This window comes from Drosophila busckii, chromosome 2R, assembly GCF_011750605.1.
Source record: "Drosophila busckii strain San Diego stock center, stock number 13000-0081.31 chromosome 2R, ASM1175060v1, whole genome shotgun sequence".
NCBI classification, from domain to species: domain Eukaryota; kingdom Metazoa; phylum Arthropoda; class Insecta; order Diptera; family Drosophilidae; genus Drosophila; species Drosophila busckii.
Window position 1 is genome coordinate 23,930,439 of NC_046605.1, and position 14,871 is coordinate 23,945,309.

A 14,871-nucleotide genomic window follows, 5' to 3' on the forward strand; every position below is an offset into this window, starting at 1 on the left:
TATTGCAAAATGTGAACCGAAATTTATTGTAATCAAATAAGATACTTCTATACAATATTTAGTGAAGATAGCTTTAATGTTCCCAACACATTAGTAAGTCTGATTTATCACTTATACAATATTACATTTCATACAAATGTTAGTATATACATATATTGAGTGAAATATACATACATATATGTCTACATTCGCATACATGTGTGTTCTACATCTAATAATCATTTAATAATCATATTAATGGTTTTGTTTAAATGTAGATTTTAAATTGTAGATTATATTCAATTGTATGTATATGTACGTTAACGCCCTATCAGCATACATACATACATTCATATGTATGTACATACATCAAATATAAATACATTCCAGAAAATACAAATCACATCCGTAAGTACTTATGTATTATGTATGTACAGTATGTATATGCAGCTTATCTATATTTGTACCTATGCCATATACATCTCTATCTAATGAATAAATATTGACTTTCAATTATATGTTTAAGATATCCCTTGAAGGGAGATACATGTATACAAAACAGTCTTCAAATTATTGAAAAACTCAAGCCTATATGAAACTTATAATGCAAATATTTCGGGCGTTCGTAATGAGGCTTACGTCGCAAGAAACTATTAGGGCTTGGATATTATCAGCGCTTATGGTACACGGAGCGGTTGCTGGAAATCCAGATGCCAAGCGACTCTACGATGACCTCCTGAGTAATTATAATAAATTGGTACGGCCAGTTGTTAATACCACAGATGTTCTTAAAGTTTGCATAAAGCTTAAGCTGTCCCAACTTATTGACGTGGTAAGTAAGCACAAAAATAATAGGAACCATATGTATTTGTATTTAAGTTATTTTATTGCTTTTGCTTAAATAAGTAAGGGATACATTGTTTTTTTTTATTTTGTTCTAGAATCTTAAGAACCAAATAATGACTACTAATCTATGGGTTGAGCAGGTAAACGATAATAACTGTATTTAAAAAAAAATCGCTTATGCTATAAATACAAATTAATGATTTTTTATTGGACATACTTTTATTATAGTCCTGGTATGACTATAAATTAAGATGGGAGCCCAAGGAGTACGGAGGAGTTCATATGTTACATGTACCTTCCGATCATATTTGGCGACCGGATATAGTGCTTTATAACAAGTAAGTAATTGACTGCTCAAATGTAACATAATACTAAGGTCGGAATTTGTGTGTTATTATTAATACTTTAGACTTTAGATTTACAAATTGTATATTTTTGATTTTTATTGCGGTATTAACTATAAGTCGAATATATGTATACTGCTCGTGTCAATAATTTTTTTTAATTTGTCCAGCCCAAATTTTTTTTTTTTAAAAGTTGGGAAAGGAATTTCCATTCTTGTTTATAACCGTCACAATAGTTCATGCATACAGGTCATAGAGTACAATTTAAGATATTAGGTTTGTATTTGTATCGAAATCAACGAAAGTTTAAGCAAAAGATGGTATTTGTTTAATATTAATTGTCATACAAAATTATATTTTTTAAAATTGTATATCTTTTAATTGTACGAAAAACTATTGAACGAAATAATGATATTGCGTAGTGCCGATGGTAACTTCGAAGTGACTCTTGCAACAAAAGCCACAATTTACTCTGAAGGATTAGTTGAATGGAAGCCACCAGCTATATACAAGTCGTCGTGTGAGATAGACGTAGAATATTTCCCATTTGATGAACAAACATGTGTTTTAAAATTTGGCAGTTGGACCTATGATGGGTTTAAGGTAGGTCTGTCTAAATGCTCGCACGACACATACTACTATAACGACTATCCTTTTTTCGTTCAGTAAACCCAAAGAACTCGAATTATCATTTGATTAAATTTTAAGTTCCACAGACATGAATCCCTAACAAGCAAATTAGCATTTGTGGCAACTGAACTGAATTAAGCACAATGAACCCTTTAATAACTAAAATCATCCATTCATTTTTTGCAACTTTAACTGTTATTCAAGGGTCCAATGTATGTTATCGACACTGTTTTTACTATTAATGCTTTAAAAACGTACATAACTCAGTTTACTTTGTATAAACATCAGCATAATCATTCAAAGCACATGATCTTTATGTATACATATGTATGTATGTATTACACACATATATATATATATATATATATATATATATATATATAATTTATATGTTTTGATTTTACTTTATTGCTTTAAAGCTTATTACATTTGCGTTCTTTCAATTAAAAGTTGCAAAAAATTGTATACAAAAAACAGTAAATGTACTACCAAGCTAGTTTTACTTCAGTATTTGTCAATGATTTCATTTTCGCAATGCAAACTTCCCTTACGTTAGAAGTAATAAATACTTTTGTATATAATTTATCTATGTATGTATGTAACTATTTTATTACGTATTCATATCTATATTTTTAAAAACAAATTCAATGTAGAGTTAATTCATTATTTTGTATGCATATATAAAGTTTTTACAATTTGTTTTCATATAATATATTTACATGCATACAAGAAAACTTCACAATTTTGCAGAATTACTGATTGAATCTTATTGAGAAAAAGAAATGTTTTTATTATAAGTAGGATCATTAAAATGTCAATTGTAAAAATAAAATTAAAAAGATTACTCTATATTAATAGATACGTAATCATAAACAGTGACAATGCCTCAACATTTTATTATTTTTGAATGGAAAGAGTAATCCTCACAATTCTTATTTTAACAAAAAAAAAAAAAAAAACACTAATTTAAATAAAAACAATTCAATATCAAATATATATCAAAAGTATCCAAATATAACTATATACTATAAAAGTTAAAGCTGAATTTAAATGAATTGTTAACTTAACTATAAATATACTATTCATTGAGAGTTTCTCTGATATTGTGGCATACTACTAGATATAAGCATTGTTGTGCTACGAGTGTGGTGGTGCTTAGAGTATTTTAGGTATAAGTGGATAAGATGTGTCAAAAACTGTTGTATGAATGTTTATTTTCAGTTACCGCCTTGTATCTAAGGTACTTTTTATAAAAGAAATAAGTATGTATAGTACTAAAATTTGAAAAACGAATCCATTGGTAACAGGAGCTGTGTTCAAAATATATATATATGTCTTTCAGTGCTGATGGTCATTATGAAGTTACACTTATGACAAAAGCAATAGTCTATAGTAATGGATTGGTGATTTGGCAACCACCTGCCGTCTATAAATCGTCTTGTTCAATCGATGTTGAATATTTTCCATATGACGTGCAGACGTGCATCCTAAAATTAGGAAGTTGGACCTATGATGGTTTTAAGGTGCTAATTAAATCTATTTTAATTATTAATCATTCTTTTGTTATGTGATATCACCTGTATGTCAATATTTAATCACCTGATCAGACATACACATATACAATTGCTATTTAATTGGAATGACGCATTAGAAACTAGAGTTTTATGTTATTTGTCAGTTGAATATTGTATTTAAGCATGTTTAAAGTTTTTAATATAATAGCATAATTGTCTTAATTGCAAAAGAGTATTATTACGAATATTCAAAAGAAATTATAATTTGTTTTTTTTTTTTAATTTGGTACTTTATACTTTGCTAATGCATGTAAAGAGAAAAAAATACCCACCTGAATTGTGTTATACCCTGGATATGATATATCAAATACGCTTGTACCAATGATAAAGCTTGCTTAGATTAAAACATTTGCAACAGAGTTATGCGTGCGTCTATTGTATCTACTATTTAAATAATATTAGTATAATTTTCCATTATAATAATGAAAATAAATTTAAATTGAATCAAATTAAATTCAAATTGAATGCAATTTTAAATTATTTTAATTGTTCCCCAGATTTAAAATAATTTGAAGACAGTGCCTTAATTTATTAACTTAATTATATAATTACATGTCATTCTAAATTAAAATGAATTGAAGACAATTCCTTATGATGCATGACTTAAATTTATTATGGCATGAAGTTAAATAAAATAATAATTTGAACATCAAACAAAGCGCTATAACGTATGCATAAATTAGATTCCCAGGAAATTGAAATGGCTTGTGAACGTTTCATCAATTGCAAAATTGTTCTTAGCATGAAATTAGAATCCTTGCAGTCCCATAGCCTTTTATGTTTAATCGCGGAACGAATTTTGTGGGCTCTTGATTATTTATGTGACTTAGTATACAATTTTTAATGGCAAGCAGTTATGTTAACCAATTGATATATGTAGAATTTTCAAAAATGATAAGTTACTTTGAATATTGTATATGCATATGCTTGGACTTGTTAAATTATTTTTACTTTATTTTTCTCACTATATACTATAATGTACTTTCGGAAATGTGCACTTTCCCTAATTTGGAACTATGCATGAAGATATGCATGTAAATTCTAGCTCTCTATTGTATATAAATAAACCATGATATGTTTCAACAGCCGCTGTACATTGAATATTCAATCAATTGATTTAATTCATTTAATTAATTATTCATCTGTTAGTTTTAATGTCGTAACATTTATTAAAAACGTTCTAAGAATTTTCGTCTGAAACGATTCATCTGCTTAACTATGATGGCTTACATTTTCCGATCTTAGAGAGCAACGTTGTTTTGGTTCTCTATCTCTAACTGATTATAGTTTGGAAATTGTCGAGAATTGGATTCCGGTAATTTATTTATGAAATGTAGATTTACTTATCTGCACACCTTACCACCGTCATCAAGTCCCCACAAACGTAAGTGCACATAGGAGGCATCTTTATCAGAGTTGCTGCTCAATAAAGTTGACTTGGGTTTCCTTGATAACAATGATGGCGACATTCAATATTATTTTATTTCAATATTAATTAGAATAACTCATTAACCTAGCGCAAAGTGCATTGAATATAATTTTGTCAGTTTTAATATAAGACCATGCCTTGTTACAAGGCATCGTCACGATATGTAAATTTTAGGTGTAATCAATTTATTTATTAGTCGATTGGTGTATAAATTGGTCAATCTGAAAAACTAGAAAATGGTGTATTCTTTAGTTGACGAAACAAACAACAACAATTACTCTAAATTGAAAATTCAAACAAGTTAGTTTAAAATTGAAATATGCGATTAATCTGCAACTTTATATAATGAAAAGCAGTACAAAACTTTAAGCGCGTCATTTTTAGTTAGAAAACATGACCTTATTAAGATTTCAAATTAAATCATTTAATTTTATTTGAAATAATAATTTAAATTGCTACGAAAAAAAGCAATCTCCATTACAAAGTTATCTAAGTTTATATCTGTACTAGGTATGAAAACGTAAGAATTTATTAAGTGTAATAATTGATTTTCACATTTGCGGATAATTTCAAATAATTTTTAAATAAATGCATGAAAATTTGGTTTAATATAATAATTTGTATTCATGTGCTTTGACCAAAGTCGGACATAGTCGGTCCGTCTCAAATGCATTTCTAATATTAAAAAAGTGAATAAAGAAGAAGAAAATATATGAATATAAAAGGAGAACCTATTGGGCATATTCTCAATTTCAATTTAGAGCAACTTATGTCAAATTGGATTCAAACCACATTATCACAAGCTCTATACATACGCACAGTTGCTTTTAATGTTGAGAACATGCCATTAAAATGCATCTTAAATAGTTAATACTGAATAAATATAAGAACTTAATTACTTAAAACCTTTAAGCATAAAAAGAAACTTCGCTTACATTAATTGTTCAAATGGGACTAGATAGCTTATTATAATATTTATTTTGTTTTTATAATTAACATAATATATAGAAATGATACGGAATTACTTACATACATACATATTTACTTACATTTACTGTATACACATACATAAGTACAAGTTTATGCAACAATATTGTTTTAAGTTTAATCTCCATAAAATTGTAACTTTTAGTTACTTGAAAATGCGTGCATGCCATATGTATTTGTAATTAAAGTCTTTTGTGTTATATACTTGTATTATATGTAAAAGTCGATGTACTCTTAAGCCTGCCAGTCAGTAAATATTTATATTTAAATGTTTGTTACTTGATTGCATTGCATGCTTAAATGGATAGAAAATAACCATGTTTATTTTTTTTTTATTTATACCTCCTACTTTTGATTTTTTTTATATTAAAAAAAGACAGTCAAAGCATCCGCTTTCATATATTAAATATAATAACAGTCCAGTCCAGTAAGGCCAGTAAGAAACCTTAAATGAAGCCTAGGTCGCTTAAAAATAATTTGATTAAATATTGTTTTTACTAAATCTACCAATCAAAATATAAATATAAAAAGGGGGTGCAACCAACGTTTATATACACTTTTCTGCTTTTCTTGCTGTTAAAGAATATTTATACTTTATGGGGTCTGCCAGGCCTCCTTCTCCTCCAGTTGCACCGATTTCCATTTATTATAAAAATATTAATGTGTATAAAAAGCACCACAAAACGGCTTTGAAGTTTCTTACATGAAGACTGATATGCATTCGTATAAAATTTGAATTAAAAAATAAATAAAAACGTATACATTATTTTTTAAGATCAATTTTAAGAAATTTTCCCAGTCAATAAGTTTAAAATCAATGTTTATTTGCAAACCAAAGTATACATATACATATATATAATTTCAGGCTATGTTAAATTCACAGAACACAAACACATACGCACAGTTATGTATGTACATATAAACAATTCTAGATGAAATTTTAGTCTAACTCTTACACACAAACCATCATCGGGCATATATGGAATATATATTATTTCCTCAAATAAACGCATGAAAATAATTAAGTTAGTTAAGTTTAATTGTAAGTCTTAAATGTAGGAACGCATGTGAGTATTTTATATAGTATGGGAGCTGAAATATTTGTATATATTATAATGCCACCTATTTCAACATATTTTTTTTCAACATACTCTCTATTATGTCTAAATTAAATAAGCAAATAAAAAATCAAGGGCGCACTTTAGTGCAGTAAACAATGTGAAACATTTTAACTACACATAAACACATAATAGCGTAACTTACGCTTACAGCGTTTTGACTGAAGCTCTAATACTGCGTCAGCAGGCGACCCTCGCTGTCTATATTTCAATATATTTAATTTAATTTAAATTTTTATATGCGAAAAAAATATGCATTGTAAATAGGAGTAGCCACGCCTCTTTCTCCCAGTTATAATCATCTGAACAACTTCATGATAATATCCGATATGCTTTTCTAGTTTTTATAAAAATGTAACATACATGGTTAATAAATGAAGGTTAATGCAACCAGAAATGTTTCAAACCAAATCAATTAGTGATTTAAAACACATCTAAGAAATAGGATATTTAAATTGTAAATATAATAAAGGCCAACTCTTATATATATTATATAAAAATATATATGTGTATATATTATTTCATGGGTGGTGTATTTTTTGCAACATTTTTTGTATACGTGTATACCACACACATTTATAGCTATAATTTTCAATAGGCTCATTATCATTTTGCAATAAATAGTTTTTCAATTACTTAGGATTTTACGATGTTAAGTATATGCATGCTTTGCAAATTAAGTGAATATACCTCATAAATACATACGCACTTTTTTTTATCGGCCTGTTTCTTTTTTATTAGCATTTCTATTTTATGTGAAAGAGTGGTGCACAGGACCTTAATGCTTTATCCTTCTTGATATTTCGTGTCAAGTTGTAGCTTTAAGTGTGGGACTATGTACCACTTAATTTCAAATTTACCATATTTTCACAATTATTATAACAATCAATATATATGCATTAGTACTAAAAATACGTATATATTGTGGTCTAAAATATCTGATTCTCTAGGTGGACTTAAGGCACATGGATGAGCAACAGGGCAGTAATATCGTTGATGTTGGCGTTGATTTATCAGAGTTTTATATGTCCGTTGAATGGGATATTCTTGAGGTACCGGCAGTTAGGTAAGTCAAATATATTTATGTTGTCTATTATGTAACTCCATTATTACATTTTTTAAAATACAATTATATTATTATGTACGTACATTGCCATGTTTTCAGGCATATTCTTCGCTGATTGTAAAGTTAGCGCTTTGTATGACTTTTTGTTGTGTTATTAATTCTTTGCACTAAATATTCATTTCTATGTTATTTATATTAATTTATTGTATTAGGAATGAAAAATTCTACACTTGCTGTGATGAGCCATATTTGGACATAACATTCAATATAACGATGCGCAGGAAGACGTTGTTCTACACAGTCAACATAATTATTCCTTGTATGGGTATATCATTTTTAACGGTACTTACTTTCTACTTGCCTTCAGATAGCGGAGAAAAGGTACGATTCAAAATAATTGTCTTATTATAAATAGGTAAAATTTATTTGAATTCAAAATACTCGTACTATCTAGAAAAAATCAAAAACAAAGTGAAAACAAGAAGACGCATTAAAGTTGGGCGCAACCAACTTTATATACACTTTGACTATATCATCGCAGCAAATACTCGCATGCACTCACAAACACATACACACAAAACACCCAACGCGCCACAGCTCGTTTTCTCTGTAGCGTCAGCAGCGACGCCGCCACCTGCGTCGTTCATTTTTTAAAAAAATGTCAAGGTGTATAAAAATAATTATCAGTATACTGAATTTAAATTGTTTTTTATACACTTTGAAATGTTTATGCTTAATGATACCAAACAAGCTGAGTCAATTGAGGCGTGTTCATTTGTCCGTCCCTCCGAGCGCCAATCCTTCTGTTTGAGCAACAAAAACCTTGAGACTATAAGAGCTACAGCAACAAAAAGTAAATAGCAGTAATCAGTACCCTTTTATTTTATTTGTTATTATTTCCCTCTCCCTTTCCGTACATCGGCAAAATTCACTTTGAGATTAAAGAATAAATAACCATACTTAACGCAAAAACTATTAATGAATAGTGAAACTTAACTGAATCTATTTAAACAATTTTCGAAATTTATTTACAGGTTACTCTATCAATTTCAATTCTTATCAGTCTCCATGTGTTTTTTTTACTGGTCGTAGAAATCATTCCACCAACCTCTTTGGTTGTGCCATTATTGGGTAAATACCTAATATTCGCTATGATATTGGTTTCAATAAGGTATGACATTAAAAAGAATTTTTAAATATAATACTCATTGCTTATACATTTTCAGTATCTGCGTTACCGTTGTTGTGCTCAATGTACATTTTCGTTCTCCTCAAACCCATAGAATGGCTCCTTGGGTTAAACGAGTGTTTATAAACTTTTTACCAAAATTTTTATTTATAAAGCGACCAACGTACAATTTTGAAACCAGGTGAGTTAAAACTTTATAAAATAAGATTAACGTATGCCAAAAAAATGAACCTTTGCCATTCAATTTTTAGTAAATTACTTTTGAAGGATACTCACGCCTGCTTCTATCCTTACTATTCATCAACCAATATCGATCGATTAGTCAATTCTGGATATAGTCACACACCATCAAAAGAAGAGTTAACTTCACAAAGGTAAATATTATAATTCCTTATTATGTTTGTTAAGTATGATTTATTAATTTTTTTTTTATAAATTAACAGCCTTACTAGCACAGGTCCTTTTGGAGGAAGTTGCCAAGTTCATGGACCGTTGCCTCAGCTTACACATTCAAGTTCTGATGATTTAACAGCGGTCCCAGACTTAGATATGGGAAATTCTGGAATAAAAAGCCCTATATTGAACAACCCAGCGTTTTCTCATTCTAAATGCCCTCCTAGAGTTCACCGTAGCTGCTTTTGTGTACGTTTTATAGCCGAACATACCAAAATGCAGGAGGATTCAACAAAAGTAATCACAACAAAGCATTTTCTTGATCATGAATTTACTAACCTATTATTTATAATAGGTAAAAGAAGATTGGAAATATGTTGCAATGGTATTGGATAGGCTCTTTCTCTGGATATTTACGTTAGCAGTACTGGCAGGTACAGCTGGAATTATTCTTCAAGCTCCAACTTTATATGACGATCGGATTCCTATAATCGAGCAAAAGGATTCGCAGTTTTCTGGAACGTCTGCTGGTCGCTGTAGACCTCCGCAATAGCGTTATAATTCAAAATCAGCGCAATATTTATAAAGCTGACATTATTTAAGTTAATTTCAGTGAATAGATGGCAAGTTTATGATAATGTTTTTATTGGATTGTGGATTATCATAAGAGTTGTTAAACTCTAACTTTGGGTAACACGATATTTGATTTGACCAAATCGCGAAATGAAAAATAAGTCTATAATAAAGGTTAACATTGTAAAAAATTATTGAATTTAAAAATAATAAGCTTAATATCGTTTATTGGCTACTAAAAAATGCTCTTAATAAGTATTTTACTACCTAAAATATCCAATGATATCGACCTCGAAAACATAAAATATTAATTTATAAAATGTTTCTGTTTGAAAACTGTATCTCTCTGCTTTTTGTGTATTATCATCATGAAAAATTGTCAATTAAGAATCATACAAAGTTCGTTTATGCATTAACAGTGCTAATCTACATCAAATGCATTTGGAATCAAACTCTTTTTTATCAAAACTTTTTAAAAGCATGTTATTTTATATATCAAAGTAATTTATATAGATATTATAAATGAAATGCAATATTGCAAGTTATGATTGAGTATTAAGTTATAAATATTAATAGGAAGTTTGCATTTATTTAAATAATATTTTTATTTTGGACTGATATAATGTAATTGTGAAATACTAGATGCTTTCGAGTAAAAGTAAATATATGTAATGATTCCAAGAAACTGCATAAAATAGTGCACACAAATGAATATTACATATGAAGAAAACTTAAAAGATACATAAAATCTTTATTATTGTGGTTTTCAGTTAACAAACAAATATCAATCTAGTTTATTATTTTGCGTATGTACCTGCTAATTTATGCACTCATTCATGTATGTATGTATGTATATATTTTGTTTTTCCTTACTTTGCTTGAAGTTTTGTATACGACAACCAAATCTATAAAGATACAAATTTTGCAAGATGATATTATCTATATAAATATTTACAATATAAGAAAATCATACTGCCAGAAGAAATTTTCTGCTAACAATTTAATGATAACTAACATATGTAGCTACATATAAAATGAGAACATTATGATAGCCTACCCAACATTGTTCAGCCATCATAAAACTGGATAATTATCCAGAAAGACGGTCTCTTGGTATTGCATTTTTCTTCATTTGTAAGCCGTCCGTAGTGAATTGAAACTGAATGATAAATTTACCAAGCTTCAAAGCTACAACAATATTGCGAATCATGACTGGCCTAAATGATCAGTAACGCAAACAGTCACATACATACATATATATATATATATTTATATGTTTAATTTGTTTTTTTGTTTTAATTCGGGGAAAACGACAAAGAACGTCAGATGAGGCATAGCTTAATGTCACTTTATATCAGTGCTTGTTTCTGTCATGTAGTGGGTTTATTTTTATATGCTTAATACAAAATGGAGAAAAAGTTAAAAAACAATTAATAATTCATCATACATCGAATTCAATTTTTAGCCTATTATGTTACTATAAGATTTCTGAAACGCAAAATACTCCAAAAGTATAAGCAGGTTGGTGCAAGTCATAGAAGATAAATGTTCAAGCTTTATCAAACTTAGAAATTAGACACATACACATACACTTATTACTGCGTATATTTATGAAAATGAATAAATTGTAAAAATATATTTAATTTACTTTATATTATGCAGAAAAAACTTTTTATATGTAAGTTTGTCTCAATGTATCTCATTGTCAAACATGTTAAGCTATTTCAACTTTATACTGTAGGTGTTTCATAAAAAAACTACAAACCTTAAAAATGTATGAGTATATTATGTTATTGCGTTTATTATTTTGACTGTAAGCTGACAGAAAGTCTTATATGTCAAAACTAAGTTTATTTACTCATATACTACAATACTATCCTGAAAACACTTTAGCAAATTTGTATTTCGCAAATGCAATATGTACGAGTATGAATGTCATATATACCTACATCAAATTTTAAAGGATTAGCTTACAAAATGTGAAATAGAAAGTTAACATTATATTAAATAAGATAACATGTTAGTTAAAATGTATGGATGTTATTAAATAAAGTTGAAATTAGTAAATATAAATACATTTATAAGTTATTGGGTACAATCAAAGACTTTTGAAGTCTTTTGGTAAAATAAACATACATGGGTATGTTCATACAAGTGAACGCATTAAAGTTTCTTCGCAACCAACTAATATATACGCAGCAAACACACTTACGCACTCATAAACACATTCAGTGGCTCCATCGCATATTCGGATATGCTCTTGCGGTACGTTTTGGTGTGTAAAATTAATAAACAAATGGACAAATCAACCACCAACTTTTAGATACACTTTGACTTGGGCATCGCTGCAAACACATGTATGCACTCACAAACACATACACACAAAACAGCTAACGCGTCACAGCTCGTTTTGTCGCTGAAGGCGCAGCAGAAGCCGGCGCTGCGCTCGGCTGCAGCGTCGCTTGTATAAAATATAATTAAAAGCGTTCGATTTTGGATTAGGAGCACTAGTATACCAAATTTGGGTTGCCTCTAGTCTTCTTATAGTTGCTGAGAAACAGTTTCTCAAACACGGACGAGCGGACAGACGGACATGGCTATAGCGACTCAGCTCGTCGAGCTGATCAAGAATATATATACTTTATGGCGTCTGACACGCCCCTGTTATATACAATTGCTCAACTTCGTAATTTTATGAATCTGCGTGAGCGTAAGCTGTCTATTGGGTAAATTATGATTTTTTAATGTTTGTTGTGCATTGTACCACTTTCTTTTTTTTAATGCACATAACTGAAAGTTATTTTTAGTTAACAATAAACAGCATTGTGTACTAACCTGGTATGTTCTGTGACCATGAATGCAATGCAATCATCATTAGGCAAAAAAGCGATTTTAATTTGTAGGGTTCATAAAGCGTAGATTCGCTGATTGTTATTAAAACAGTTTTTAAGAAAGTTAAGATACTAAGCTCATTTTCATATTTCCGCTGTACTGCAGATTCAGTGAATCAAACCATAAAAAACTAGAAAGTGTGAAGCATTCAACAAACAGTGCAACGTTAATATTGTCGTCAGTATGTAACTGATTTCTAAGTGAACAGAACATAAAAATGATTCGCTTTCTTCAAATTCAATTCAGGACACATAAAATATTGTTTTATGTCTTATTAGTGAAATGTACTACTTTGATTTCTATTTGTGGTGTATCTGCGGATTCAATTGAGCTTGATGATATTTTGAGAACTGAAATGATGCCATTGAGTATATTCCTCCAACGCTCGGAAAACAAGATCAGTCAACCGAATATAAAAGATTTATCTTCGGTTTTGCAGTTGATGGGATATCATAGGTAGGAATTTGCTTTTTTATCATACGAAGAATTTATGGATTACTTAGATTTAAAACTAGAAAAATGATGCAACAGTTTATGGCCTCAGAATATTTGACTCAACAAATACTTAGCTTGAATGGCAATCTCAGCTATCCATTTATTATGAAGCGCATAGGAAATTTATACAACAACAGCTTGATTTTAAGAGGTCATACCTTACCGAAAGCAGGAATGAATGTACTGCAGAGCCTAATATTTGACGATGGATCAGTCAAGTACAACGATTGGCTTAAGAGGTAAATAAAAGATTCAATAATATAAAATTTACAATTGCTCGTAAATATTAAACTTATTGGTTCTTAAACAATATTACAGGACAACAACATTAGGCGATATACAAAATCGAATTAATATGGCTCAAAACAAATATAGAAATGCTATACGCAGGCAAACATTTATCCTAGAAGGAGAAGATGGCGAGGATGTATCTGAGGATGGTGATGTTACAGGATATGCTTTCGATGATGCGCAAAATAGAAACAACTATTCTGTAAATATATTTTTATTGTCAATTTAATCTCTATTGCATGTCAACACTTTATACACTTTGACATATTGTAAAAAATAGAAAAGGGTATTATGATGTTGTGCAAATGTATATAACAGTGACAAGGAGGCTGGCAGACCTCATAAAGTATATATATTTTTGATCAGCAAGACAAACTGAGTCGATATAGCCACTGTCCGTCTGGACGCGTACCTCTGTGTGAGTGCGTGTTCCTTAGCAACTATAAAAGCTAGAGCAACTAAATTTGGTATGTGGGTGCTCCTATATCCAGTTTTCTTTGCTTTTTTTTATTTTTTTATTTCCTCCCCCCTCCACCCTCCCCGACAATCGAAAAAAACAAATATTTAGAAAGCAGATAAAAAATATTGAAAAAAATCTGAAATAATCACAAAATTGCCGTAGTTCGCATAAAATCGCAATGCGCACAATTAAACGGTAGCAATAATTGCTATCGAGTGAAATATAATAATGGCTATAGGGTAAACCCAACACACACACACACACACACACACACAGGCATGTATGTGTATGTGTTGTTTGCTTGTTTATATCTTGATTTGGCTTGAGAGCTTTTGCGGTTTATTGTTTGATTGTTTTGGTAGCGCGCCAATTTAACTGTCCACTTGTTTTTTTTACATTTTGACATTTTGTAAAAAATGTGAAAAAGTGCGTTATTTATGCAAGTTGCTCAATGATAAAGTGTACACAGGGAGAAGGAGCGTGGAGACCCCATTAAAGTTATATATTCCTTGATCAGGCTCGACGAGCTGAGTATTATACCATGTTCGCTCTGTCCGTCCGTTCCGTCTGTCCGTCTAGTTTATCGAGTGCTGTTTGCGTCCACA

At 29.7% G+C, this 14,871-nt stretch overlaps 1 protein-coding gene across 3 annotated transcripts; it reads left to right on the plus strand.

The window, feature by feature from the left end:
• LOC108603285 (acetylcholine receptor subunit alpha-like) lies at window positions 1-10,347 on the plus strand. Of its 3 annotated transcripts, XM_017991952.2 has the most exons (12): window positions 1-93; window positions 506-811; window positions 921-965; window positions 1,054-1,163; window positions 1,592-1,772; window positions 7,858-7,973; window positions 8,186-8,354; window positions 9,008-9,144; window positions 9,200-9,343; window positions 9,414-9,536; window positions 9,606-9,852; window positions 9,911-10,347. In XM_017991952.2, exons 2-12 carry the CDS (start codon window positions 572-574, stop codon window positions 10,106-10,108), a joined length of 1,710 nt encoding a protein of 569 aa, XP_017847441.1. In that variant the 5' UTR covers window positions 1-93; window positions 506-571; the 3' UTR covers window positions 10,109-10,347. The 3 variants fall into 3 exon arrangements, with proteins under 3 accessions (XP_017847441.1, XP_017847442.1, XP_033149064.1); XM_017991953.2 differs by lacking the exons at window positions 1-93; window positions 506-811; window positions 921-965; window positions 1,592-1,772 and having other exon boundaries at window positions 1,084-1,163; window positions 9,911-10,345; XM_033293173.1 differs by lacking the exons at window positions 1-93; window positions 506-811; window positions 921-965; window positions 1,054-1,163; window positions 1,592-1,772 and adding an exon at window positions 2,903-3,322 and having other exon boundaries at window positions 9,911-10,345.
• The last annotated feature ends 4,524 nt before the right edge of the window (window positions 10,348-14,871 follow it).

Bases quoted from the DNA above. Each gene is read 5' to 3' on its own strand.
- LOC108603285 (XM_017991952.2), top strand. From the start codon at position 572: ATGAAACTTATAATGCAAATATTTCGGGCGTTCGTAATGAGGCTTACG. The intron at 812-920 runs GTAAGTAAGCAC...ATTTTGTTCTAG, and splicing joins TGTCCCAACTTATTGACGTG to AATCTTAAGAACCAAATAAT. The intron at 1,773-7,857 runs GTAGGTCTGTCT...CTGATTCTCTAG, and splicing joins GGACCTATGATGGGTTTAAG to GTGGACTTAAGGCACATGGA.